The sequence below is a fragment of the Leuresthes tenuis genome, unplaced genomic scaffold, assembly GCF_036924035.1.
Source record: "Leuresthes tenuis unplaced genomic scaffold, fLeuTen1.0.hap1 SCAF_5, whole genome shotgun sequence".
Taxonomy (NCBI): Eukaryota; Metazoa; Chordata; class Actinopteri; order Atheriniformes; family Atherinopsidae; genus Leuresthes; species Leuresthes tenuis.
In genome coordinates, this window is record NW_027325359.1 from 31,851,585 (window position 1) to 31,877,449 (window position 25,865).

The following is a 25,865-nucleotide window of genomic DNA, read 5'->3' on the forward strand; positions in this document are numbered from 1 at the left end:
ATGCTGCAGCCCTTTGCACAAGGTCATGAGATCTTCTGGTAATATCTGATTTATTTTGTTCATCACAAAGATTTTAAACCTGACGCTTTGAGAAAAGAGCAACAGAAGAGTGCTTTCCTATCAACTAATCCTCTGTGTTTTACTGGAGTAGACACACACTATGGACTTAAAGAGGTGAAGGAGAAAAGTAGAGACCTTGAAACAGAGAAAGGCTGACTGAGGTAGAGTCGCCTGAGAGAGAAAAAGAGGCACTAAAATCAAAAGAATAAAGAAGACAGCAGATAACAGAGCAGAGAAGGAGAAAAGAGATGAAGAAGGGGGGGATTTTCTGTTCAGGATGGCTTAAGCCATGATGGAGCACCCTACAGGACAGACCTCCTCCCCTCTGCTCCTCCTCCCGTCTTCCCTCCCTCTCTCCATCGCTCTAAACTGATCTGCCAGGCTTACTCGGCTACATCGCTTCAGTGCAGAGCGAGAACGCAGAGCGCAGGAGTCGAGCTTGGTGCCCACACAGATGGCAGAGAAAACCAGGAGCTCTCTCACTGCTGTTCGCAAAGAAAAGTGACGGGTGGACATGGTGGAAACCGGAGAAGGGAAAGTTTTAAAGTACAAACAAAAGGAATGAAGGTGAGAAAAGGGGGAGAGGCTGCTCGGAGCTGAAGGGGAGATCAGCTCTCGCAGAAAGCGCTTGTGAAGCAGTGAGGTCACAGCTGTGGGATTCAGCCTCTGTGTGTGTGAGACGAACACACGGCGGCGGCGTGAGGCAGAGAGACGGCGTGGGAGCATCGCTGAGCGCACAGCTTGACTGTGAGACGAATCAACTCTGACACACTGTGCTCAGTCTGTGTGTTTCACAGCTCTGACACAGAGGGGGGGCTGTCGGTTACGCTGACCAGGCTTTGGTGGTTGTTGCGTGGCACAGAGGCAGGTGGTGGTGGGGCTAAGACAGTGGCAGGCCCAGGGGTGGGGGCATGGCCGTGGGGGGGCCGCATCCCGTCCTCCACACTCCACCGGGACAGGGGCTGGGGCTGGGGCTTCTGGAGCGGGCTCCCACCCAGGGGAGCTCCCAGACTGTCGGAGCTCAGACCCTGGATGGGTGGAGGGGTGGTAGCGGGTGGAGGTAGTGTCGGGGGAGGAGGCGGAGCGGAGAAAGGAGGCAGGGTGAGATGTTCCCGCAGACTCTGGGTCCTGCTGGGAATGCTGGCTCTCATCTTTCTCACCTCGCTCTTCTTGTCCGTCTCGCTGCGCGGGGGCGTCAGCTTCAACTACTTGGAGCCGCCAGGGTGGGAGGAGTCAAGGCGGGTGAAGTTGGTGCCCAGCTATGCGGGCGCACACCGGCTGTCGCAACCTGACACTCAGCTGCAGAAGACCTGTGTCTGCCCTCACTGCGTCGGAGATCCTGGAGTTTCCGACTGGTTTGATGAGAACTACGATCCGGATATCTCCCCCGTTTGGACCAGAGACAACGTCCAGCTGCCCCCTGATGTCTACTACTGGTGGGTGGTAAGTAAAAATAACCTCATACCTTTACTCAACACAGCAGTTTCAAAGTGGGACATGCTGCCTTGTTTTCCCTCATGACTTTTCTGATTTGTTCGATCAACAGTTCTGCTCCTCAGCTTCTGAGCTTTAGAAAACACATGAAAAATATTGCAGTCCTGATCAGTTCTGACAGCTGAGCTATAAACTAAACACACCCATCACAGATTAGGAGACATGTGTGCAAGGCTGCCTTCGACATTTACCAGCTGGAGGTCATGTAAGGAATAAAAGAACATCCTCCGTCAGTTTTAACGTTTATGCATCAGTACATAAAAAAGTTAAGAAAATAGAACCTCAGATAAACACATGAGATATTACACAGTGTCATTGTTTTTTTTAACTTAAACTAAGACAAAATTCAGAAGCAGCTAAGTGAAAAACTAAGTGAACCCCCTGATCCAGCAGCTTTAGCAGCAGCTTCAGCAGCAGTAGGTTGCAGTAATGGTTTTACTTGTTCATTATCAGTCTCTCTCATGGTTGTGGAGGAATCTTGGCCCACTCTTCTCTCCAGCGTTGCTTCAGCTCATTGAGGTTTGCAGCATTGGTTTCTGCACAGCTCTCTTAAGGTCCCACCACAGCATTTCAGTCAGGCTGAGGTCTGGACTCTGACTGGACCACTGCAACACCTTGATTCTTTTCTTTTTCACACATTCTGCTGTAGATCTGCTGCTGTGTTTGGGATCATTGTCCTGTTGATGAGCCAGTTTCAGCCCAGCTTTAGCTGTGGGACAGATGGCCTCACATTTGACTCTAGAATACTTTGGTATCCAGAGGAGTTCATGGTGGACTCAATGACTGCAAGGTGCCCAGGTCCTGTGGCTGCAGAACAAGCCCAGATCATCAGCCCTCCACCACCGTGCTTGACAGCTGGTATGAGGTGTTTGTGCTGATATGCTGTGTTTGGTTTCCTCCAAACGTGCTGCTGTGCATTATGACCAAACATCTCCACTTTGGTCTGGTCTGTCCAAAGGACATTGTTCCAGAAGTCTTGTGCTTTGTTCAGATGCAGCTTTGCAAACCTAAGCTGTGCTGCCATGTTCTTTTTAGAGAGAAGAGGCTTTCTCCTGCAGCCCTTCCAAACAAGCCATCCTTGTTCAGTCTTTTTCTAACTGTGCTGTCATGAACTTTAACCTTTAACATGCTACCTGAGGCCTGTAGAGTCTGAGATGTAGCTCTTGGCTTTTTCACCTTGGGGTGAACTTGCTGGGACGTCCACTCCTGGGAAGATTGACAGCTGTCCTGAATGTTTTCCACTTGTGAATAATCTTTCTCCAGATAGTTTGGAAATGGCCTTCTAACCCTTCCCAGATTGCTGGGCAGCAACAATTGCTTCTCTGAGATCATTGCTGATGTCTTTCCTCCTTGGCATCGTGTTAAAACACACCTGAATGCTGCAGAGCAGCAAACTGACCAAACTCCTGCTTTTATAAAGGTTCTCACACTCACTGATCAGCAGCACCCGGCTGCTATTTACCCTCTTAATTCCTGTGGAAAAAGTGAGGGTTCACTTCAGTTAGATAATGAGTTGATAATCAAGTTGTTCATCTAAGGTTGAAGTTACTTAATCTTAACACCTGGAAATGATCAGATGATTTTTATGAATATACACAGATTCCTCTTTTTTTGGCAGCTTGGTGTTTGAAGCCATTTGTTGTTGCAGAAATGCAGTAGACCAGTTTATTTAAACTGAACAGTATTGATTAGTTTATTTTCTTTTGAAGCATCAGCTCTTTGGTTGTCATTTTAACACAGCAAGTGTAATAAAAACCAAAGAATCTAGCTGTTATTCTTTAACTATCAAGTAACAGAGTTTCATGCTGATGCAGTAATGAGTCACTCAATATTTTATACGGTGAGAAAAAGCATGTTAATGCATGGGCATCATCAGATAATTAAATCTGATGTAGATTATCTTTTAATTATGTGTCTGAAATCAATCCAGTGCTGTTAATAAAAAGATTAGTCTAATGGAACATTTGTGTATCGGTTGGCCTTTTGAGGCTTAAGTCATTTTTAAAAGAATTTCAGAATTTAAGCCTGACAGCTGACAGTTAATTAGATGGAACGATTGGTATAACTTGGTTGTTTGTTAACACTGAGCAACATCCGGCACAAGCACTGGAAGCAGGGGACCTGCAAGCCAGACTCTGTCCAACAAAAGCAAAATCTTCTTAAAAGCTCCTCTAAAGCTTATGATTAACAGCTTTTGTCATGTTTGTTTGGATGGCACCAGCTGAGTTGTGCACATAATCCCCCGTAAAACCATTAAATACTCTAAACATGCAAGTCATAACGTGCAAACCTGTGAGCCTTTGCTGCTACTTTGCTGGTAGCTACACTCCTGAACTTTGACCCTGCAAGATCCCACCTCTTCAAGTCATTATGTTCATCTCAGATGTTCTTCACATCCCTCCATGCACGTTTAATCAAATGTTTGGGTCATGATGTGATAATAAAGTTCCTCACAAACTGAAGAAAAACATTTTGTATTTGTCTTAAATGGACGAGGGCACGGTTGGCAGACACTCCAGAGTCAAATGACTCACATTTATTGTCTCCAGTCGGGATAATCGGAGATGGAAACGGTAGCTGTAATGGAGGGAATGCATTGCTTCTGCTGATAACTTCTGCCGCTCAAATTCCGCACGCCTTCAAAAAGGTCAAAAACACTCAAGTAAAAGATATAAAACGTAGTACAGAAGAATAGCTTTTTCCAGTTTATTAAATGTCAAACTTGTCTACTGACGCTGCTGAAGCACTGTAGTGAAAAACAATCTTATTGTATTAAATTTGGTTACCATCAGTGTTTCTAATCACCTCTTTACCAGAACTCAGCTTTTTCATCAACAACATCCGTTTGGATGAGAAAGCTAAGATCATGGTGATAAACACTGTCTGAGACTCTATGAGTAATGACAGGCCTGCAGAAGAGGTTTTATTTTACGTGTCTGAGGGTTTTGGAAGGAAGTGACTGATTTTCCTCACCTTTACCAGAGTTTAATCAGCCAATAAATTCATCACCAAGCAACCAGGAGGAGTAAAGGAGGAACTCACAGAGGATGAAATGCTGAATAAATGTTGTTAACAGACCACATAGTTTTCACCATGACAACCAATTTCTCATCTTCATAACCACAGAATTTATAAAAACTGGTTAAGAAATAAGGGAGTTCAAGATTATTTTAAGACCAGAGGAATGGCTGCAGTGTTTGAGTCTCTGCTTCTTGTATTGTGACATTTCATCTCAAGGCACCTCAATAATACAGTCCAATTCAAGCCAATTAGACTCCAATTCATTGTAATCATAATCCAAAATCCAATTATGAGCCTTGTCGTTCATAAATACTGCTTTGAATTATAGTTTGTGAATGCTCTGTGCAACTTAAGCACCGTTTCAAGCAGAATCTATAAAGGCCAGCTGTTGATATTTAAACACCCAACAGTGATTATAAATATAGCTGCAAAGCAGTTTTTAAATTCAGACAAGTGAGCTGTTTCCACAAATGCATCCGAGGATATAAACATTAAACGAACTCTGAGCTCATATTCTTCCACTGCTGCTTCAACTTCACGTGCATAATAAAACCCTGTTTATGATAGTTTCCTCTTTAATTACACTAGACATGATACCAAGCATGTTTACATGAGACTAGAAAATAAAATGATTGTTTGTCTGACCATAACCGGACTTTATGTAAACACGTAAACACGTTAGTCTGACTGAAATCACACTAAATCAAACCTCTCCAAAGCAGGTTCAGATCACTCCTGCATGGAAACACTCATCTAGAATCAAATCTACCTACGTTCTCTGTGCATGCTCCAAAGTTCCAACTTTTGCAACATGTTGTAAAAACAGTAAAGTTTACGTGAACATTAATCCAGCCGAATATAATAAATAAAGCTGCTCTCATTCTCATATTTTTCAGTTTCTTCTGTCAGAAACTGGGACTGAAAATCAGCCCATTAAGCATTTCCAGACTGTCGCTCTGCTCTAATAAATCCTGATTTTATAGCTGCTGCCTCATCTGACAGAATCACTATTCAGGAAACTTAAAGACAACATCTGTGCAGTGAATGCAGCTGTAGTTACATGCACCATGATCTCCCTCAGAGGAAGATGGAAGCAGCAGGATGTCTTGAACATTTTCTCACACTGTTGCAGCATCAGACATATTTCAGGATTCTGTTCCCCTTACAGTAACAGTGGTCCAGTTAAATGGCCAAACGGCCCCGAATTTTATACCACAACATTTAGCTGGTCTGATTGGTCTCCATAATCCCGCCCGGCTCAGTCACACAAGTGTTTGCTTACTCTAGGCTTGCAAAAAGTTGGTACTGCTGTAGCAGCCGTTTTTCAGGGCTGGAACCTGTGATGTGGGGTTCAACACAGAAAGAGGTGGTTCTAAGGGTTCTGGGTCTAAACCAGCACCTGACCCCTCATTGTTGCACTTTAGGTCCAAGGTGGAAATGCATGCCACTGTTTTTATCTGCATTTAACTCTCAATATGTGAATGTAATTTTCACTGATGGTACTCTTTCAGAGCTAACTTTATGTCAAACATTCCAGGCATAACTCTACAAATTAAGCAGACTGTATGGTGACGGAAACAGCGCAGCTGTAAATTAAGTAATAAATAGGTGACCGATGACCGATAGATGATACGTTGTCTAACATACGAAAAACATTAGATAACTTTAGATATTTTATTTTTAATGTGCCTGAATCCAAAATCTGAGAGCTTTGAATCTATGTGAACTCTAAGCCCTTCCATCACAGTATTCCAGGGGTCCTAATTAGGATGGGAATAGTCACCTTCAGACCGAACAGTTCTAGGAGCTTGCTGATGGTAAAGATATGAACGCTATCCTGCGGTTGATAGCCAGTATCTTGTATTTCCTCCGTCACATATTGGCTTCATAAAACTGAGGTTTCACTGTCAGTCCATTCATCTGTGCTCTTTGAACATTAAAAACTATAATTATAACTTCTTTAAGTTGTCTTGTAATGGCTGGTTGGGGTGTGAACCCAATCAGCGTACAGTTACGTCACTGAATCATCCCCCGATGCTGAGAAAGTACCCAAGTGATCCCAAAAAGTAGCTAAAAATGAGCTCTTCAGTAGGTTCATCCTTCCTGTACTTATGAATAAACAAAGATAAAGATCTGCGATCTGAAAGTTTAGGCTGCTAGTTCTGGAAGTTTCCAGAGTTCACAGTAAACTTGAAGGCTTTTTATAACCTAATATTTTAAAACCTGATAGAATAAAATCCACCAACACAACACAGTAATTGGGTTATGAATTATAGAGTATATAATCAGTTTCTAGTTAACGTCAGCTTTCCTACAATAATCATTTTTGACTGCTTCTGGATCACCATCAAACACTCTCTATTTGTATATATGGCACATGGGGGGGGGGGGGGGGTAGTTACATAGAAGATGCAAGTTAATTATGGCTTTAATTTAAGGGGAGGAATGCATCATAATCACCTCCTCCTCATCATCCACATTCATTGCTGAGCCAAGCAATCCCCTCTTAAAAGCACAGCATCCTCCTCATCTACCCTGCCAGTCATATGTCACAGTGGCAGTGCAGAAGTGGAACAAACAGCTGGCCACAGGGTTTTCCTTAAACGGCACAGAGCACTGATGGAAAAACTGAAATGAATGTGTCATCCAGGAGAATGAACGAGACAGATGGGAAGCACTTAATTACAGACTAGATGTATTGACACCACGTCTCGGTGTGTCATTATTCATGTTTTTTTACTGCGTATGCGTAAATGTGAATTTAAATCTGCATGTTTTGTGGTGTCCTTCAGTGGCTAGTTTAGACTGAAAGCTGTGTCCTCAGTTCAGCTCTGAAATGGCAAGAAACTGCAAACACAGACCAACCGCTGCCAAGTCATTAGGTTGCACTGCAACAGGGAGGTGATGAACTAGGAGGGGGGAGAGGAGAGACAAGGAGGAATAAAGAGAAGATAAACCTTTATTAGTTCCACAGTGGGGAAATGAGAGGAAGAGTAGACACAAAGAAGGTGTAAGGGTGTAAAAGAAAAGGAAAATGGAGGTTAGAGGATTGAAATAAACCAAACTACAACACTGCAGGCTGTTTCTTAAAACGATCTTACATTCATCTGTTTTTGTTATGTTTCTTTATTTTAGGACCTATTTCAGGTCTAACTTCTCATTACAATCAGTGTAAACCTCTTTTATGATCTTTGGATCCACCAAACATGTCTTCTGGTCTGTTTACAGCTGTTCACAGCTGTTTGTAGCTTTACGCAGTCTAACAGACGAGGTCATCATTCTGAGGACGATCCAGAAGACATTTTCATCTGTCAAATTCATTCATTGTCTTATATTTTAATTAGAATTATTGTGTTGTGATTTTCTTAATATGTTTGTTGATACGTTTCTGATTTCATAATTTTCAACACCCTAATTGGAGTCACTTTGGGTCAACTTCTGAGGCTTTTAAATGTGATGTATAAATAAATGTGACTTAATAGCAGGAAAAACCTACTTTTTTATTTTTTAGCCCTTGTGGCTACTTTCTTAAACTAACGGACAGATTCTGTTGAGTGATGAATGTAACATCAGAACACCAGTTTTAATCAAATCTGCTTTAAATTAATCAGATTATTTCATAATATGTGTTTTATTTAAACCCTGAAAACACTCCCATGCTCTCACACTTCTGTGCTCTGCTTGTCTCTGAGGCTCTTTTTAAATTCCTGTTTTGGAAAGTGATTAAAATCACAAACAACTGGAAGCGATTTTTGAGAATTATTTGGGCTTCAAAAGGAAAAACAGAAAGTGGTGGCAAGTTATTCTGTTGATGGAATTCAAGCTGTGAAAATGGAAGTTACTTTTACACATTTGCTGCCTTCTAATGGCCTGTGTGGTGTGCATATAATTAAACACATTAATTATATCAAATTAGCCATGTGAGCTGAAGTAATCCTCCCAAGGCCTTGATTGGTTAAAACTGCTCATCTGAGCTGCAGCCTTTACATGTGACCCTTCACATTGCAGTCAGCAGATCTGCAACATTCGATCAATAAATCAATTTGAACTTAACAGGAAAGGATGGATGGCTGGCTTGAGATGAAGAAAGAACAAAGATGAACGGTCAGAGTTGGACAGAGGGAAGACAAACTGCTTCCTACACCGTGTTTGCAACCGTTTTAATGCAAACGAGAGAAAACGTTATAGTTCTTCAGTTCGGAATCACAAGGCAGAAGTACGGTAGCCGACACGCGCAAACGGCAAAACAAATCCAACAGTAAAACGCTGCAAGAGAAAAATCACTAGAACGACCGGAGCTCACGGTAAAACGGCTGCAAGTTCTCTCAAAACATTGTCGATCTCCGATAGTCCATCCCATAGACATATAAACAACTAACTATAACTCTAATTATAACTCTTTATAGTGTATATGTTCCACCCCCTGTCCCACAGGTCGAGGCCCCCTAGTGGTCTGGCGAACTTCCGTTGTTTTTTGAGTGAACTTGGAGCGTTTCTCACGTTTCTCTCTCACGTGTCGGCCAACATACTGAAGACATCAGTTATCCTAATTTATAACTAATTGAGACTTCTGAAATTTGTGCTAAGTTAAAGCCCCGTCAAGATGAAGAGTAACATTAACCATACTTCATCATCTTATTTAGGTTTAATTTATCAAATAAACTACAAACACATCTTAACACATGAGGCAGTCCACATCACTGTTGTAAAAGGCTTCAGGTTATATTAGCATAGCACAATCATCATTACTTCATTCAGCAGATATATTCTACTTGCCCTGAAGCCAAACTTATTTGTCCGAAATGGAAAACGAGGTCTAATTTTATTTTATTTTTTAAAAAGGGAGGATTTATGTACATGTACAAAACATACTGTAGATGCAGGTGTGATGTGCTGCATTTAAGACATTAACTTTGGTGTTTCGGTGTTGGTAAAACCGTAAATATTGTCAAGTATCAACTTCGAAAGTTGCTTTAACTGTTGACTAAAAGGTTGATTTAAAAAGGTCCTACCTGGTAATTTGATCAGCTGCATCAACATGGAGATTTTTGCCTCCTGATCAAAACTTTATAGATTTATATTAAGCGGGTCAAGTTGAACAGGTTAAAACAGCCTTATGTTTCTAACCCGAACTCTGATGAATACATTTAATAACAGCAATAAAATTGCACGATTGACGCACCTGATCTTTCATGTTGCCATGAAATATTTATCTTAAACTTAATTGTGAGTGTTTCAGTTATTATGTGGAGTTGTTGGAGTTCAAAGGAATTTCTGAGATGGACACTTTTTTAAAGCTATCATAAACTTAATCATAATTCAACTGATAAACCCCTGAATATAACTGAATTTTAATCTAACTTACATGTCTGCTTTAAGAGACTCAGGGAAACCTTATTTTCTTTGGATTAACTTTGTTGTCATCCCATAACTAACCTATCAAACGTACGTGGTAAGAGGAACATTTTAAACTTTGGTTGTTTGCTTGTGCTGCATGTTTGAGATTTTAAATCCCTCGGCACGATAACTAGTCTGATTGGTCGTGAGCGCACTCTCTGATTGGTAGACTGATCGGTTAACAATAACAACACAGTTTCCAACATGGAAATATAAGTGAATGCATCATATTTGTATTTAACTGTCTGATCGGGCAACTGCGAGAGACTTTCCACCTGCCAAAACACAGGATTTGCCCTGGGCTACTGTTATGGTTGAGCCCAGCTTATTACTTGTTTCGGCTTTATTAGATACAAGATGTTAGAGTTAATGTGTTTTTTGTTGGGGGAAAGTACTTGCCTTGTGCAACGCTTTGTAATTTAGCAAAGAATTAATGTCCCCTGACTCAACATTAAAGTATACTGAGGCTGAGTCCGAGCAGTTTATTTGGCATTGAAATATTGTTTTGAGAGAATTGAATTTACCAGGTCAAACTGTATATGTGTGTCATGACATTTATACTTGAGGAGACAGAAAGTGGTCATGGTGAAAGAAACAAGACGATGGTTGGCACCACTGCCAGAGAGCATCTGCCAAAAATGAGTTACCACCAGAACAAGAGGGAGTGCTGAACGCCAGACTCGCTCAGGCATCAAGCAGGTAGTAAGAGACGGAGGAAGGAAGAGGATGGAGGGATCCAGGAGGATGGGGAGCAGAAAACAGAAATCCAGCGGTGTGACAAACAAAATCAGAGGCAGTAAAAAAAATATTACTGGTCTCTGCATCCCAGAGAGATGATGAAAGACAAGATGAGAAGGAGAAACAAAGAGGGAACAAGGGAAATTAAAGAAAAGGAATTACAGTGCTTAGAGACCGTTGGAGTGGATGAAAATCTAAACGAATGAGATCTGTGTCGGGAGAATTAAGGCCAATGGTGGGTGCAAAGGAAGTGGTGACAAAAGAGTGTGAAATAAATAAAGATTGCTGTGTGGGAGAGAAAGCAGGCGATGGTCACGAAGAGGAGGGAGAGCTGTGGCTGCCAAAATCCTGATGGAACTTTGGTGTGTCTGCATTTTTCTTTATGGGGATTTTATGCAGGTTCTTGCTTCATCTTTACACACGTGAATGAACCTGTTCATGTGTGGTTTGGCAGATGTTCAAATGTGCCAGAGATTTATTCTTTTTAATTGGTCAACTTGTTGTCAGCTGCTGCTAAAAATGTGTCATCAATCCCACAATGAGCCAGTGAAAAGAATGAAAGAAAAACTTGAAAATGAAAGACACTGTGACTGTAAATGAGTCGACGGAGCAGAAATGCTCTCACTGTTGACTGTGGCTTCAATCAGGCTGTAATCCCCAAAGGAAATTATTTTGTTGCTTTATTATTATTAAGAAAAATGATCAGTTGAAAGTGTAGCAGAGGAAGAGATGTGGTACAAATGAGCCAATGACCTCAGATGCTGCGTTGGCAAACAGGAAGTCCTAGCCAACAGTTCAATCTGTAACATGTCCAACATTATGCCACATGTTAAAAAGCACTGCAATCCTTCCTCCTTTACTTTTACTGGTCTGTCTGCAGTCTCCGTCTGCCGGTATAGTCTGAGAGGCGTTTAGAGTTGGAGTCTCAAATATATACCTGCAGCCAGAATATGTAATACTGCATCCTGATACATTTCCCATGATCCTCCAGTAAAGGAATGGCTGAAAGCTCCTCAGCTTTGCTGTCTTTTTCATACTTTTTTCAGTTTTAAAGTCTAACAAAGTAACAAGCTCAAGGGATGTGTTTACAGACCTATTCAGAGAAATTAAACCTTATTCTCACTCGTTCCATGATAAAGCACGTATGAACACATCCAGGACTGAGCTCGCCTTTACGAGCAGATCAGCCATCTCATTTCACTTCACTTTCAGAAGGAAGAGGCAGACAGATAGAAAAATGGCAGGTGGATGGAAAGTTAGGGAGGAAAATGCACGATGCCTGTTATATGGTGTTATAACAGAATTGCCGATATTCGTGATAAGCAACTTTCTACAGTTAAACTGTAACTTAAATGCGAGATTTGAGGCAGGTTTCCTCTATTAGCAGATAAATAAAACTGTCTACAGTCTCTCAGCATTGTTAAAACTTCAGTGTGTTGAATGAAATGTCAGTAAATCACATCATGGATGGGTAATGCTTGGTAATCTGAACAGTTTCTAGCTAAAACATGAACTAATGACAGTGAATTAGCCTGCAGTCTTTTTCTGCCTTGACTCTCAAAGGGACAAGATTTTGTTTAATATTAGTTTATTAAGCTTGGAAAATACTCTCATTTTCATATATATGAGGGCGGCTGTGGCTGAGCTGAGTGGTCATCTTCCAACTGATTATAGAGAGAAAGTGCTGGATACTGTATAAAGAGTGCATTAATATGATAAGAAACACTGTGCGCGTTTCTTTGTGAACGTGAAAAACATGTAAAGCACTGTGTTGAACTTAGACGAAGCCAAAAAAATTCTATAAAACTGTGGAACATTTTCCATTTATATATAATAAATGTTTCAGAAATCCATTTAAATCTCCTTAAATTGTTTTAAGATTCAGAGCTACATGTAGAAATGGAAACTAACAAACGTCTGTAAAAGATATGTTGGACATGTGCTGAAGCAGTTTAGAGATGATGTCATGCACGTGCACGCATGTGGCACACGACTGCAACCCTGAAACTTGAGAACAAATCCCAATTTAATCTTGTTTGACTCCATAATTCTCAATCTTCAGCATTTTAGTTAATGGTAGTTTCAACAGTTAAATGTTCAAAATGAATCAGAGCTAATCTATTTTTCCACACAGTTAGCACCTAAAGCTGCAATATGTTTTCATCCCTTAATAACATCCGCAGGACAGTTAGACGAGCACTCAAAGCTGCAATTAGTGATACATATTTTAAAAGGAAGCACTTACTGCCTGCAGGTGGCACATCTGTTCAATTGAAGCGGCTAAGTCTGCACACAGCAGCACTAGTTTATTATTTGCACATCATTTAAAGTCAGAATTCACCTGAAATCTTTCAGGGAAAACTTAAACACATGTTTTAATGTTCGCTTCTTCTGAAGTTGATGCCAGATAATGCTTTTTAAACAGTTGCGACAGGGCAATTCCCTTACCTCGTCAAATGTGAAGACCAAAACTGAATGTTGATAATCTTCAGAATACTTTGGTATACAGAAGAGTTCATGGTGGACTCGATGACGAGTCGTCCAGGTCCTGTCGCTGCAGAACAAGCAACACCTACATAAAAAAAGAGACAAAACATGCTCTTTAACCATGCAAAGCTGTGCTTAATATCATTCAGACTGTGTCATACATCATCATAAAATAATGTGCTCTGGGTGTAAACCGGCTGTAAACCTACAGCACACTAGCTTTACCTGAAATAAAGTTCCACATAGTTGAAGTGTTTGAGGACTGCTATGTTCAGCTTTGCATGTTTCTTTTGTTGGAGCAGCATTAGCATCTGAAGTCGTCTTCTGTTGTTTTCATGTCAGATGGCGAACAGCTCGGTGCATCACTGCCATCTTGTGGTGGTAGTAACGTGATATTATCAGCCGCTGGCTAAATCCAAATAGGTCCAAATAAAGGCGATAGTCGCATAAACTATTCAGCTTCTAATGACTGTGCTGTCATGGACTTTAACCTTTAACATGCTAACTGAGGCCTGTAGAGTCTGAGATGTAGCTCTTGGCTTTTTCACCTTGGGGTGAACTTGCTGGGATGTCCACTCCTGGGAAGATTGACAGCTGTCCTGAATGTTTTCCACTTGTGAATAATCTTTCTCTCTGTAGAATGATGGACTCCACATAGTTTGGAAATGGCCTTCTAACCCTTCCCAGATTGCTGGGCAGCAACAGTTGCTTCTCTGAGATCATTGCTGATGTCTTTCCTCCTTGGCATTGAGTTAATGCACACCTGAATGCTCCAAACTTCTGCTTTTATAGAGGTGCTCACTCTGACTGATGATCAATTGATCAGTGCATTGATCAGCTGCACCTGGCTGCTACTTACCCTCTTAACTCCTGTGGAGGCAGCAAGGGTTCACTTCACTAATGACATTGTAATATCTCATGCGTTGTTGTTGTTTTATTTCATTTAGAATGAAAGGAGGGCATACTTGTCTTTTCTTTTAGGAAAGGTCTTGCTCATTTCAGCAAGACAGTGTGTGACTACAGTCTGCATATGTGCAACAGCATGACTCTGTCCTAATAAAGTCTGAGTTCAAACTTTGCACAGATTTGTCTTATCAGATAATATGAGACGTCTCTATAAACTTGTAATCCTGCTTTTATTTTTGTACTTTTTTTAAGTATGACTATGTCTACAGCGACTGCTGCTGTTTATTTCTCTTCTATGGATCACACAGGTCTCTGTCCGTCATAACGATGCTCATCAATCGTCTTATCATATTCCAGTTATGTTCGGAAGCTGTTTTGAAGTTAGAAACTGGTTTCATTTATTGCTTCTAAGCACTCTGCTTTAGTTAAGTTTGATAGATGGACGGTAATTAATGTTCAGACAGATTTTCTTCAACCGTGCATCAGAGCAGTTTTCACCACAGCCTAAAAGAAGATCTAAAACTAAGAGCTTTTTGTACAGAGCATCAATAGCTTCACTTTCATGGTGTTTTTAATCCATTAGGCCTCTGACAGAGAGGTTTTTCTCTATAGGATCATCCTCCTCTGTCTTTTTTCTGCTTCCCTTATACTTCTGGCACATAACTTTTCTTTGTTAATTATCATTTATTTATTCTAACTCAACCCAGTAAGAGCAGTGCAGCCAGCTTGTTTTTGACATGTGGGCAACAATGCACACACAGGTCAGCACAAGCAGCTGCTTATTGGAGGATGAATGCATGCACAGACATGGGTACACAGAATATTTAAAGTCAGTTGTCAGGTCTGATTTGTTTGTGAAGGGGGACACATACTAACTGCACTCTCCCTTTCTCTCTGCAGATGTTACAGCCCCAGTTTAAACCCCACAGCATCCAGCAGGTGCTGATGAGGCTGTTCCAGGTATTTGATATTATTAATTCATCTCTCCATTACCATGGTCCTTTTAAATCAGCCAAGTCATTACTTCACATTTTTGGAAAAAGGCTGATGGGAGATGTTAGGTTTATCTGTGACCTGGCTGTGTCTGGATATGTTTTTTATGCCTTCTCTGAGGGCAGAATTGGTTCATGTATTTTTCATCTAGGTCCTTATAAAGAATTCTGCCCAGAATTGAGCATGAGTTTTCATGGTCAGGTCTGAGCTGCTGGTTAGATTATTTTATGCATCTTGCTAGCTTCCCATTTAATTTCCTTTGTAGCTTGAGTGTGGTCTGCTTGATCTGAGCATAACAGTCTATCGCAGGTGATTCCCGGGAGGTCGCCGTATGGCACTTGGGATCCAGGACGCTGCCTGCGCTGTGCTGTGGTGGGAAACTCCGGAAACCTGCGCGGGGCCGGATATGGAGCGACCATCGATAAACACAACTACATCATGAGGTAAGAAGGATGGAAAGGAACGGATGCACAGCTGCATTAGATGAGAGTTCGACTCAGAGACATAAACTTGGCTAAAACTGGGAGATGAGGAGGAGGAGAGAGACAGCTGGACAGAGGGAAGGAAAAGCTCCAAAAATCACACTGCACAGTATGTCCCATTGATGCTCCATCAACATCTAGATTATGTGTGTATGTGAGGGGGAGATGTGCTTACACAGACGCAGACAGCAGATGTGTGCGTCTGATACTGAATTTAATCTCACTGTTTAATGCTCTCCTCCATTTGGCTCTCGTACTGGTTGGCAGGGGTCAGCTGACCCTTGTGGGCAACACAAAGTGCTTTATGTTAAAAGAAGCTGATAGATAAACCCTTCATTGTGTCTCCCACATGCACACCCATGCACTGAGGCACGTAAATCAGTTGTTTTCATGACGCGCTCATGAGCACTACTCTATGCTGTTCCCTGCAGTGTGCGTTTGCATCGTGCAGACACGCTGGTGCTGTGAAACACTCGGCAGAAGTGGCTGGTATTTTGTGTTTTTATGTGACCACAGCATCCATTCCAGATGCATTCTCGTTGAGCGGTGTGGGCAGCCTCCAGCTTCCATCTCTTGTTGTGATTAGTCATCGCTGTGGTTTTGATTTTCATTCATTTTCTGAGCCTCAGCTCGGCCACAGTAGTCCCACACACCACCAGCCACAAATCTGCATTCCTTCTCACTCCCACTTTCGAAACAAACAGCTGTTTTATCATCTGACATATGGGTCGGTGCCCTCAGTGGACATTTTTCCTTTTACATGCGTCTCCCTGTCTACATAGGTATATCACTTCTGCAGACAGTGACTCACAGCTTCTGTACAGTAAATGCTGTAAATATCTTAAGCGGGCAGACAGAACTGAGTGCTTCAGTTCCTGACGGAAGGAAAGCTTCAAAACATTATTACTGTAAGATGTGCAGTTGGAAAGCCTTTGCAATGAGAATTGTATCACAAACAGTGACTCAGCAGTTGTTGGCCTTTGTGTGGAATTGCAACAGCCTTTGGGGGGTGCGTGGGCTTATTTGTCTTTACTCTGCATTGTTAGAGCTCAGTCAAGCCACTGTTACAGCTCCACTGCCATTTAATTGGACCACTGTCCGTATCCCAGTATACATGCATGGGAGGGCAGTCGATGTCTGATGTCACAACGCTGTGGACATTCTATGAAAATGTTTCATACATTTTAGCCACTTTTAATGTTTTCTGTTGATGGTCATGGAAGTACAGCTGAATTCACCGCACAGACGTCGTCTTTAAGTAACTTGAAGGGTGATTTTGTCAGATGAGGCTGCTGTTATAAAATCAGGATTTTATCGGAGCAGAGAGACAATCTGGAAACGCTTCAACGAGTTGTCACATAATTCTGTTGGGCTGCTTTTTAGTCTTTATATCAGATGCATTTAGCCGTCTCATGAAAGAAACAGAAATGTTTTATATATATATACACTTTGCTGTTTTTACTATAAGGTGAAAAAAGATGGAACTCAGGAGTAAAACTCAGGTGGAAGTGCAGTCGCCCATCAATCAGAAGGTCGGTGGTTCAACTTCGGCTTCCCCAGGCTACATGTCAAAGCGTCCTTGGGCCACCCTACCGATGTATCCATCGGTACGGTATCCATCAGCTCTCCCTGCCTCTAGATTTTCACCTTTGATTACATATTTTTGTTACAGGTAAACCACTTTATTCAGAACAAGCCAGGTTGTAACAGATGGAAAAGTCTGCACTACGCACCCCTGTCTGTTTGTGGCCAAGCTTTTTGGCTCTGTGTTTCCACATATGTAGGAAAATGTCCTCAGGGATAATGTTAATCGTTCCATTCCGTTCCGTTTCCAACACCACCACATGGTCGACAGTAACGACTATCTGGCTGTTTGCACAAAAAGAAACTTTTCTATTTGGAGAATTAAGTCTGAACTAGCTCTGAAGCTGTTCACATTCTTATAACTAGAAATATCCAGTTTGGCCTGACTAGATCACACAAGAGTCAGGACTTGAAGCTAAAAGTATGCTGTGAAAAGGGCTACTATGGAGCATTAAGCAGCTTAAGAGCCAGTATTTGTTTATAAGTTTGTAAAGAGCAAAGCAGGAAGTATAAAATTCATCTATTTGCAAACGACTCTGAAAATGAGATGTTTAAATGTTTTTATATGGTCTGTCCCTGCAGTAAAACTAATGAATTTGAAGGCTTTTGTCTTTTAGAGGTCTTGATTTCCAGGAAAAAGGTTTAGAAATGTTGACCACTTGTTACTTTTTGTCCAATTAAAGGTGTATTTCAGTTTATTTGAACCAGAGTTGTGTGAATGATCAGTGTCTCACCTGCAAAAGGCAGCGCTCAGGCTCACAGGCTGCTATGGCAACTGGGCGACAGATTTTTGTCCAACACATCTCTACAATTATCGCCAGTTGCTTTCCTTTAAGAAAAAAAAGACTGTGCTGATAAAGTCACTAAATAAGCAACAATGGGAAGTTTTCAGTGAGTCTGCAGCTCAGCTTTTTGCTGACAAACAGAGAAAAGCGTGCTTTGCGAGGAGGAATACACACACCGGCTCAGCTTTTAAGCCAACAGTGGTGGATTATATAGAAATAGCAGTTTAAATGTTAATGTCCGATTTCATAACTCATTTGAACAAAAAAAACAGATATAAATTAAAAAGTGTATGGAGCCTCGTCCTACCAGGTGAACAGAAAATACATTCAGGCCTGATGAGTGTAGGAACACAGATTTGCTGATATTTTGCTATATCAGCGTAAAAAGGTCAATTGTGGGCTCATGTTTTACTGCACTGTTCCAAAATTTGCTATAAAGTCATTTCCCGAAATGTTACAACACAAATCATACAACAGGAAGCTTCTGCCAGCAGATCAGCATGAAATAAGTTCCCTGTGAAACTACTTTGACACTGCAGATGGATTTGGAACTGCAGGGGTCAGATCCCGTAGCCGTCAGCCTGCGACCTGCAGATCTCTGATAATGTTCCTCCCTTTCGCCTCTCTCAGGATAAATCTGGCACCCACAGTGGGCTACGAGGAAGACGCGGGCAGCCACACCACTCACCACTTCATGTACCCTGAGAGCGCCAAAAACCTGGCAGCCAACGTCAGCTTCGTCCTGGTTCCCTTCAAAACGCTGGATCTGGTTTGGATCACCAGTGCTCTGTCCACCGGCCAGATTCGATTGTAAGACGAGACACACAGATGTGCACGGACATTGTTAAGGGGAATCTAGGTCTTACAGCCACTGTTAGACATCAGGGCACACGTACGCGTTAGATACATGCACTTCACACACACACACACACACACACACACACACAGAATAATGGTGAGGAGCTACGGCGTTTGAGCAATGTGTCACCTGTCAATCATCCAAGATTTGTGGCTGCAGTAATAACAGAAAGTGCTGATTGAATGTGATTAATCCATTTCTCTCTGTTCTCTCTCACAGCACGTACGCTCCAGTGAAGCAGTTTCTCCGTGTAGATAAAGACAAGGTTTGTCTTTTAAATCAAATTAATTTGGGCTATTTTGACCGAGCCAAACACACACAGAAGGACCCTGCTTTGCTGCAATTATAACACCCCGTCCTCATTGCTGATGAGGGATTATAAACCTTCCCTTTGTTTTCACTAATCTCCTGCTTGCTCTTTAATCCTGGAAGATAAATAAACTCAAACTAATCCCCCTCACGTGAAGATGTTGAGGAGATCTTTGTCCAGTCAGGGACGCAGTGTATCTGAGGCTGACCCAAAAACATAGATTCATAAGATTTAACTCCTCCACTTTGGAGCCCTCAGCAGCCTGACACCCCTTTTGTTGGGATCAACGGTATCAACAGGAGGCAGAGGATGGATTTGTAATTACTTTTCATTCCATTAAAAGACTTAATTTTCCAAAATGATCCCAAAGGCCGGGAATCAGAATTTAACTTCTTTGAAAGCAAAATGCAGAAGCAGTGTGTAAAAAACTAAGTCCACCATTTGTGCTTCCATGAATTAAGAGGGTAAAAATGTGCCAGCCAAGTTAGCATGTTAAAGGTTAAAGTTCAATCATTGCCAGCTTTCTTGTGGGAAACTGCCTACCTGTAAGTCGCTTTGGATAAAAGCTTCTGCCAAATGCATTAACATAAACATAAAGTTCATGACAGCACAGTTAGAAAAAGACTGAACAAGGATGGCTTGTTTGGAAGGGCTGCAGGAGAAAGCCTCTTCTCTCTAAAAAGAACATGGCAGCACAGCTTAGGTTTGCAAAGCTGCATCTGAACAAAGCTCAAGACTTCTGGAACCATAAACCGATGCTGCAAACCTGAAGCAACAGTGGAAAGACTATCTCTGTACCTTCTTTTACTTCCATGACTTTACGTCAGAGGTCTGTCAGAGTGAATCAACAGTATTTTCCTCTCTACCTCCCAGGTCCAGATTTTCAACCCAGCTTTCTTTAAATACATCCATGACCACTGGACCAGACATCACGGGCGCTATCCATCCACCGGCATGCTGGTGCTTTTCTTCGCGCTGCACGTCTGTGATGAGGTCAGTTCTCTCTCTTTCCTTTCTGTCAAACTAAATCCCCACATCACACTGGAATGATAATTGCATTACATTCCTCCTGGACAGATATACATTTGTGAGCCTAACACTTCCCCTCTAACATTAGGTGAATGTGTTTGGCTTCGGGGCAGACAGCCGAGGGAACTGGCACCATTACTGGGAGCAGAACCGCTACTCTGGAGAGTTCAGGAAGACGGGCGTCCATGACGCAGACTACGAAGCCCAGATTATTCAGCAGCTAGCTAAAGCCGGCAAGATCACAGTATTCCCTGGAAAATGAGACACAAATCACCCCGAGTAGATCTGACAGGCTGCTTACGACGTGTTAGATATTCTTATTTTTACTAACCTGCACCAGTTTGGATTCCCAGTTGAAGCAAAGCCTTACAGAAGGTTAACTTATTAACTTTCCTCCTGGAAGCTGGGTCCTAAATCATAGTATTTACCCTCTAATAGCTGGCCTCAGGACTGTAAGACGGGCTACTGTTCTTTTCTTTGACGCAAGTGAAAAACAGCTGATGGCTAAACATCAGTAAAACCCTCTATAGCACCAGACAAGAGACTCAATTCTGGACTCATTAAAGAGGAAAAGTTCACTGAGGACTATTTAAAGCCTATTCCTTGACACAAATGCATAGCGAACCATCGTCTTCGTGCACTGCAAAGCAGTTTGGTGACATTTTAACCTTTCGAAGCTGCAGATGCTGGCAAAGATTTTGTAGGATTTCACTGCAACTTTCAACTATCCACTTTATGTGTCACAACGTCTCTGTGTGGCCATGATGGATTGTAAAATGGTTGCAAGAACTGACATGTGATAACTGCAGGCTTATCTAATATGACTGTCCTCTGAAGCCCCCGGGCTCTTAGTGTCAGCATCATGCGGCAGATCCACGGAAACACAATCAGGTCTTCTGCCTTTCAGCCATTCTGACTCAGAGACATCACTAAACAGTGCTCGGACGAGCCTCGGCTTCTGAGGGCTGCTAAACGTCATGGCAACCGTAGGCCCTGCTGCAGCCTTTGTTCACATCCAGACACGGAGAGAGATGTTTAGTTGAATCTGACTCTAATGAGGCTAAAGTCCATCTCTTGGGATCTCATGTTTGGATGGAAGCATGCTGGTTTCTGGACTGGAGTTTAATCCTCATGTGGCCCATCAGGGTCTAATTTAGTAGAAATGGAGATGGAGAGCTGTGTTTTGTGAAGTACAAAAAGCAGTTCAGCTTTGTTTATCTGCTACAGCTTGCACACCTCCATGCAAGCTGGACTGCGGTCATCTCTTTCCGGATCTCGTGGACTATTGTCTCTGCCACAAATTGGACACCTTAGTCTCCCAGTGGAGTCAAAAACTGTCTGAAGGCTTTGCTGCAGATTAAGGCCCACCTAATGGGGTGGAAGGAAACTCCGACTGGAACCTGTTATTGCTTGTCAGCAGCTCGGCCTCATTAACCACTAGCCCAGGTCCCCGATCAGCCAATTAAAACTTTGCAAAGTCTGGAGGAGGTGGAGCCACCAGGCGTCTTAGACTTCACCTCTGCTACCCGTTTCTTAGCGGCGACAGATTTCAGCTGCAGTTTTGTGCCGTTTCACTTTGAGTTTGTATTCCTCCAGGATTTACACTGTTGGCTTAGATTGGCTTTTCTCTCCCACGCAGACAGCACACTAATGGTTTCTGTCATCATAAATTATCCATGTATACCCTCCATTCTGAGTTATTTACATCTTTAAAACAGAAAACACAAACAAGTATTAGTGAGGGAAGTGCTGTTCTGTCATAAAACTCAAACATCAGCGGGAAAAGGGATGAGAGGAAACGAGGAGCGCTTCGAGCTGCGGCTTTAAATCCATCCAAACATGACAGATGTGTTTATAAAGAAGCAGCTGGTGGCTGATAAAAGAAAAGTGCTTAGGGTTCCTGTGCACGTCTGGAGAAGCAACAGATTGGAAACAAAGTCTTTTAAGTTAGACTCACCCGATATAGGACATGCACAGACACATAGGTCAGGAGATGGATTACTCAAAGCCCATATTTAAAGAATATGAACAATATGACATTTAAAAAGGTACCAGGTGGAGTTTGTACAGATATTCTGCATGTTCAACTTCCCAAAAATACATTTTGTGGTGAAATTTGAGCCTCTAAGATGGAGAAAATCCCAAATATTAGAAGAATGGGGGGATGAGAGCAACTTTTACAGAAGGTATGTCAGATTTACAATGTTCAGCTTGAGATTTGAGCTGAAAATGGGATTTTGTTTTCATGGGGACACATTTTTATCTCGATTTCTTTCGGTATAAAAGATGCAAAAATGTTATATTTCAATTTCTTAAAAATCCTTTGCACATAAAGTATTAAAGATATCCACCTAATTTTGTTGACTTATATCACAACAGACATCTGTGAGCATCTGCCATATATATATATATATATATATATATATATTTGATTTACTGTTGTGAGGCATCTTCACCGGACAATTTCTGACAGATTAAACCATTGGTCTCATCTACAAAGACCCACAAAACTGTGTTATTAGGTTATTAAAAGTTTATCGAATACTTTGTAAGCAGAAGTTGCTTCGCATGTGCAGAAGTTCCTCATGATGTGCATTCCACTCATTTTTTGGTGCCTGTGTCCGACACATATCCAGATTAAATGTGCCAAACTGATCTGAACCTTCTAAAGCATTTGCATATTTGTCCCAATGAGCAAAATCTTCAGCGTACAACATTCTTTAAGTAGTCATTTTGAACTGCTAAATCTTCTTTATAACACAGTAAAGTCCGATGCAGCCTCTGTAGAAGTGGCTGTAACTTGATAAGTAAATCCCTTGTGCTGTCACATAGATTCACCTTTTACCAGATCAAAGAAAACGTCTGGTTGAGAAGGTATGACACGACAAACACTTTGTCCTACAAAGGATTTTAAAGACCTACTGACAAAACACTACAAAGGGCAGCAATGCATTATTCAGAAGCAGGAAAAGGACTTTAATCATTTCTAGAAAAACAGGCTTGGGATTATTTAAACTGAAAACAAACTCCACTGGGCTCCTTAAAGTTTAGAAAACAGCTAATGTGTCTTAATTTCACTCAAACGTCCACAACTGCTCAGAAATTATGTTTCCAGGAGCATTAAGGCTGCTTTAAAAAGCTAAGAGTAAAGATCTATTTGCAGCCTAAAGTCACGGTTTCTTAGTGACTCATAATGTGTGAGTAAAAATAAATCCAATCCTCTCCTAAATGTTAGTGAGGATGTGAGCACCAGCTGCTCAGCATGTCCTCTACTCATGTAAAAACCTGCAGGCTGTGTGTGACAGAGCACACGGTTGTTAAAGTTACAGAATTTAACCACCAAGGCGACTTCTAATAAGGTGTTTTAGTTCTACATGCAGCTTCCTGCACGCTGACGCCGTGTCACGCTGCCCCCAGCAGGCGATGTGAGGAACTACTGATCTCAGATCTATTGATGTATTATTGTATCGTGTTATATTGTAACTCCATGTATTCTCACTGTACTTTATCTGCTGTTAATGTTTTTACTCTATAGCAGGTTTTATAGGAAGCTTAAGTGTTGAGCTGGGCTCATTTTAACAGTCGTTGCAGCTGAATCTGGACATGTTTTTGTTTCGTTTTCTCCATCTCACACACAGACAAACACATGCTTTTGTGCCTTGTCCTGCTACTGGACATCTCCCGCCTACTGCTGCTCCATCAGCGACGCGCACCTGCTACTTTTGCATCTTTTTTTTAGTCACACTCATCTTCTGGCTGAGAGCTGTGCCTTCCGAGCTGTACATTTACACACACACCTACAGGACAACACACACTGCCTTCTGCTCTTCGCTTCTTAGTGCTTTGTACTCCGACGTTGTTTCTAAAGATCGCTGTGAAGCTGAGGGAGAGGATGTAAACTAGTGACGAAGTGAATTCATAATTTTCTGCTAGTTTCTTGATCATACAGTGGATACTTGTAAGGCAGGGAGGGATAGACTGCAGGTACCCACCTTATCTCTCTGTATCAGCTTTCAGGTGCACAGTGACTGCAGACAAACAGATAATGATGAAAAAGCATCAAAAGGTTTAGAAATATCAGTCAGCTGCTGCAGGGAATCCAAAATGCTCCCCTCCAGCTACATAATGAATGTTAATTGCTTTCAGGGAGATATTTCTCAGTCCTCTGGCAGCAGAATGCCTCGTTCCTTATAGTTAAACTGTTCTCCCAAACAGGCTGTGCCAGCAGGGCTGTTATCAGCCTCCTCACCGGCTGGAGACCAGAGTGTGGTGATCAGATAGAGGAGGAGAGCAGGGTGATCCCTTCCTGCCATTTCAGTTGAAATTAGAGGGTTTTTTCCCCACCCACAGTACCTGACACAGATCTGAGCGTTTCATGGAGCCGGTGTAATCTAGAATGGGTCTTTTCTCCTGTTGCTGACCCTTAAAACCTATTTCACCCTTAAGAAGAGATTCTGGAGGCACATTACTTTTTTACTAAACATGTTAAATCCTCTGATAACTGAAAGATGGGCAACTTAAAGCCAGTCAGTATCGACTGCTTTCCCTTGAAGAATCTAAATCACCTTTGTTCTTGTCGTCGGTGAAATCCAGAGTTCTTCTACGTTCAAGGCTAATTTTACTCTTTTTTTCAGCATCAAACATCCTCAATTTACTGATCCAGCTTTCTACAATCAGACAGACGTTTACCACATTTTACTGAACAAAAACAAGCACATTTAATTGGTTACATCTCATTTTAAGAGCTAATTAAACTGATGGAGTTAGGACAATTTGAGAGTGTGAGATGAGAGCTCCTCACGAACACGTATCTGCATTTTTCATCATTGGGACCAGTGGCAGCGTACAGACATGCACTGCCTCTCTTATATGATGCAGAAGGTCTAAATGGGATCAATAAAAAGTGCAATAGTTAATATTATTCTCATGTTTGTGCTGTAATGATGCAATCCAGATTTAGAAAAAGACCAGAAAGTTGGGAAATAACTGCCAAAAAAGGCTGCCCAGTTTTAGATGTTTTTAGAGTAAAATCGAGTAAAGCGTAGCTTCAAATTAAGCAATCAAAATCTTTCCATCCAATTATCTAAGAAAAGTAAAAGCTGCCTAAACTTAAAGGGAAGCAACTGCTACTTTAGGCCTTATTACTTGAAATATTATGAGGCACCTGTTACTTATTTTGAGTTTGCCGAAATGGAGAAGATTTGATGGAGTTTTGGAGGAGAATTAATCTAAGTAAAACCATTCAACCGGTTTCTGATCAGATGTGTTATAGAACATCTACATCATGGCTCTGAAAGGGTTTAACTCAGATGTGGGAACACGTGCAGGAAGCGGTTTCCTCCTTCACTTCACTGTCTGACAGAAACAACTCTTAAAGCAGCAGAGAGCTGCACATGTGACGGCCTCTGACGCCAACACTCATACTTCTGTTAGCTGCTGTCCTTGTACTCTACAGCGACCGAGATGAAATACTGAACTAATGAAGTAGGAACAAAGCTGCTTAATAAATTTGAAACGGCAAACGTACAAAAGCAGAGTGTAGGAAAAGAAGTAGTTGGTTAAACTTGGGTGAAGCCTCTCCATGTGGACCACCGTCTCATCCTGCCTTTAGCACCATCTGGGAAAGGTAGTACACATGTAATTACCACTGGAACAACTGTATGATATGTGACTCTTTCTATCTTATGCTATTGTGCAAATAAAAGCTTCATGAAACCCGA

General features: G+C 41.8%; 1 protein-coding gene across 1 annotated transcript; it reads left to right on the forward strand.

The window, feature by feature from the left end:
- Positions 1–1,016: 1,016 nt before the first annotated feature.
- On the forward strand, positions 1,017–25,865 carry st3gal2 (ST3 beta-galactoside alpha-2,3-sialyltransferase 2). The gene is made up of 7 exons (XM_072386672.1): positions 1,017–1,503; positions 15,004–15,063; positions 15,406–15,539; positions 18,578–18,757; positions 19,026–19,071; positions 19,990–20,109; positions 20,234–25,865. Exons 1-7 carry the CDS (start codon positions 1,093–1,095, stop codon positions 20,405–20,407), a joined length of 1,125 nt encoding a protein of 374 aa, XP_072242773.1. The 5' UTR covers positions 1,017–1,092; the 3' UTR covers positions 20,408–25,865.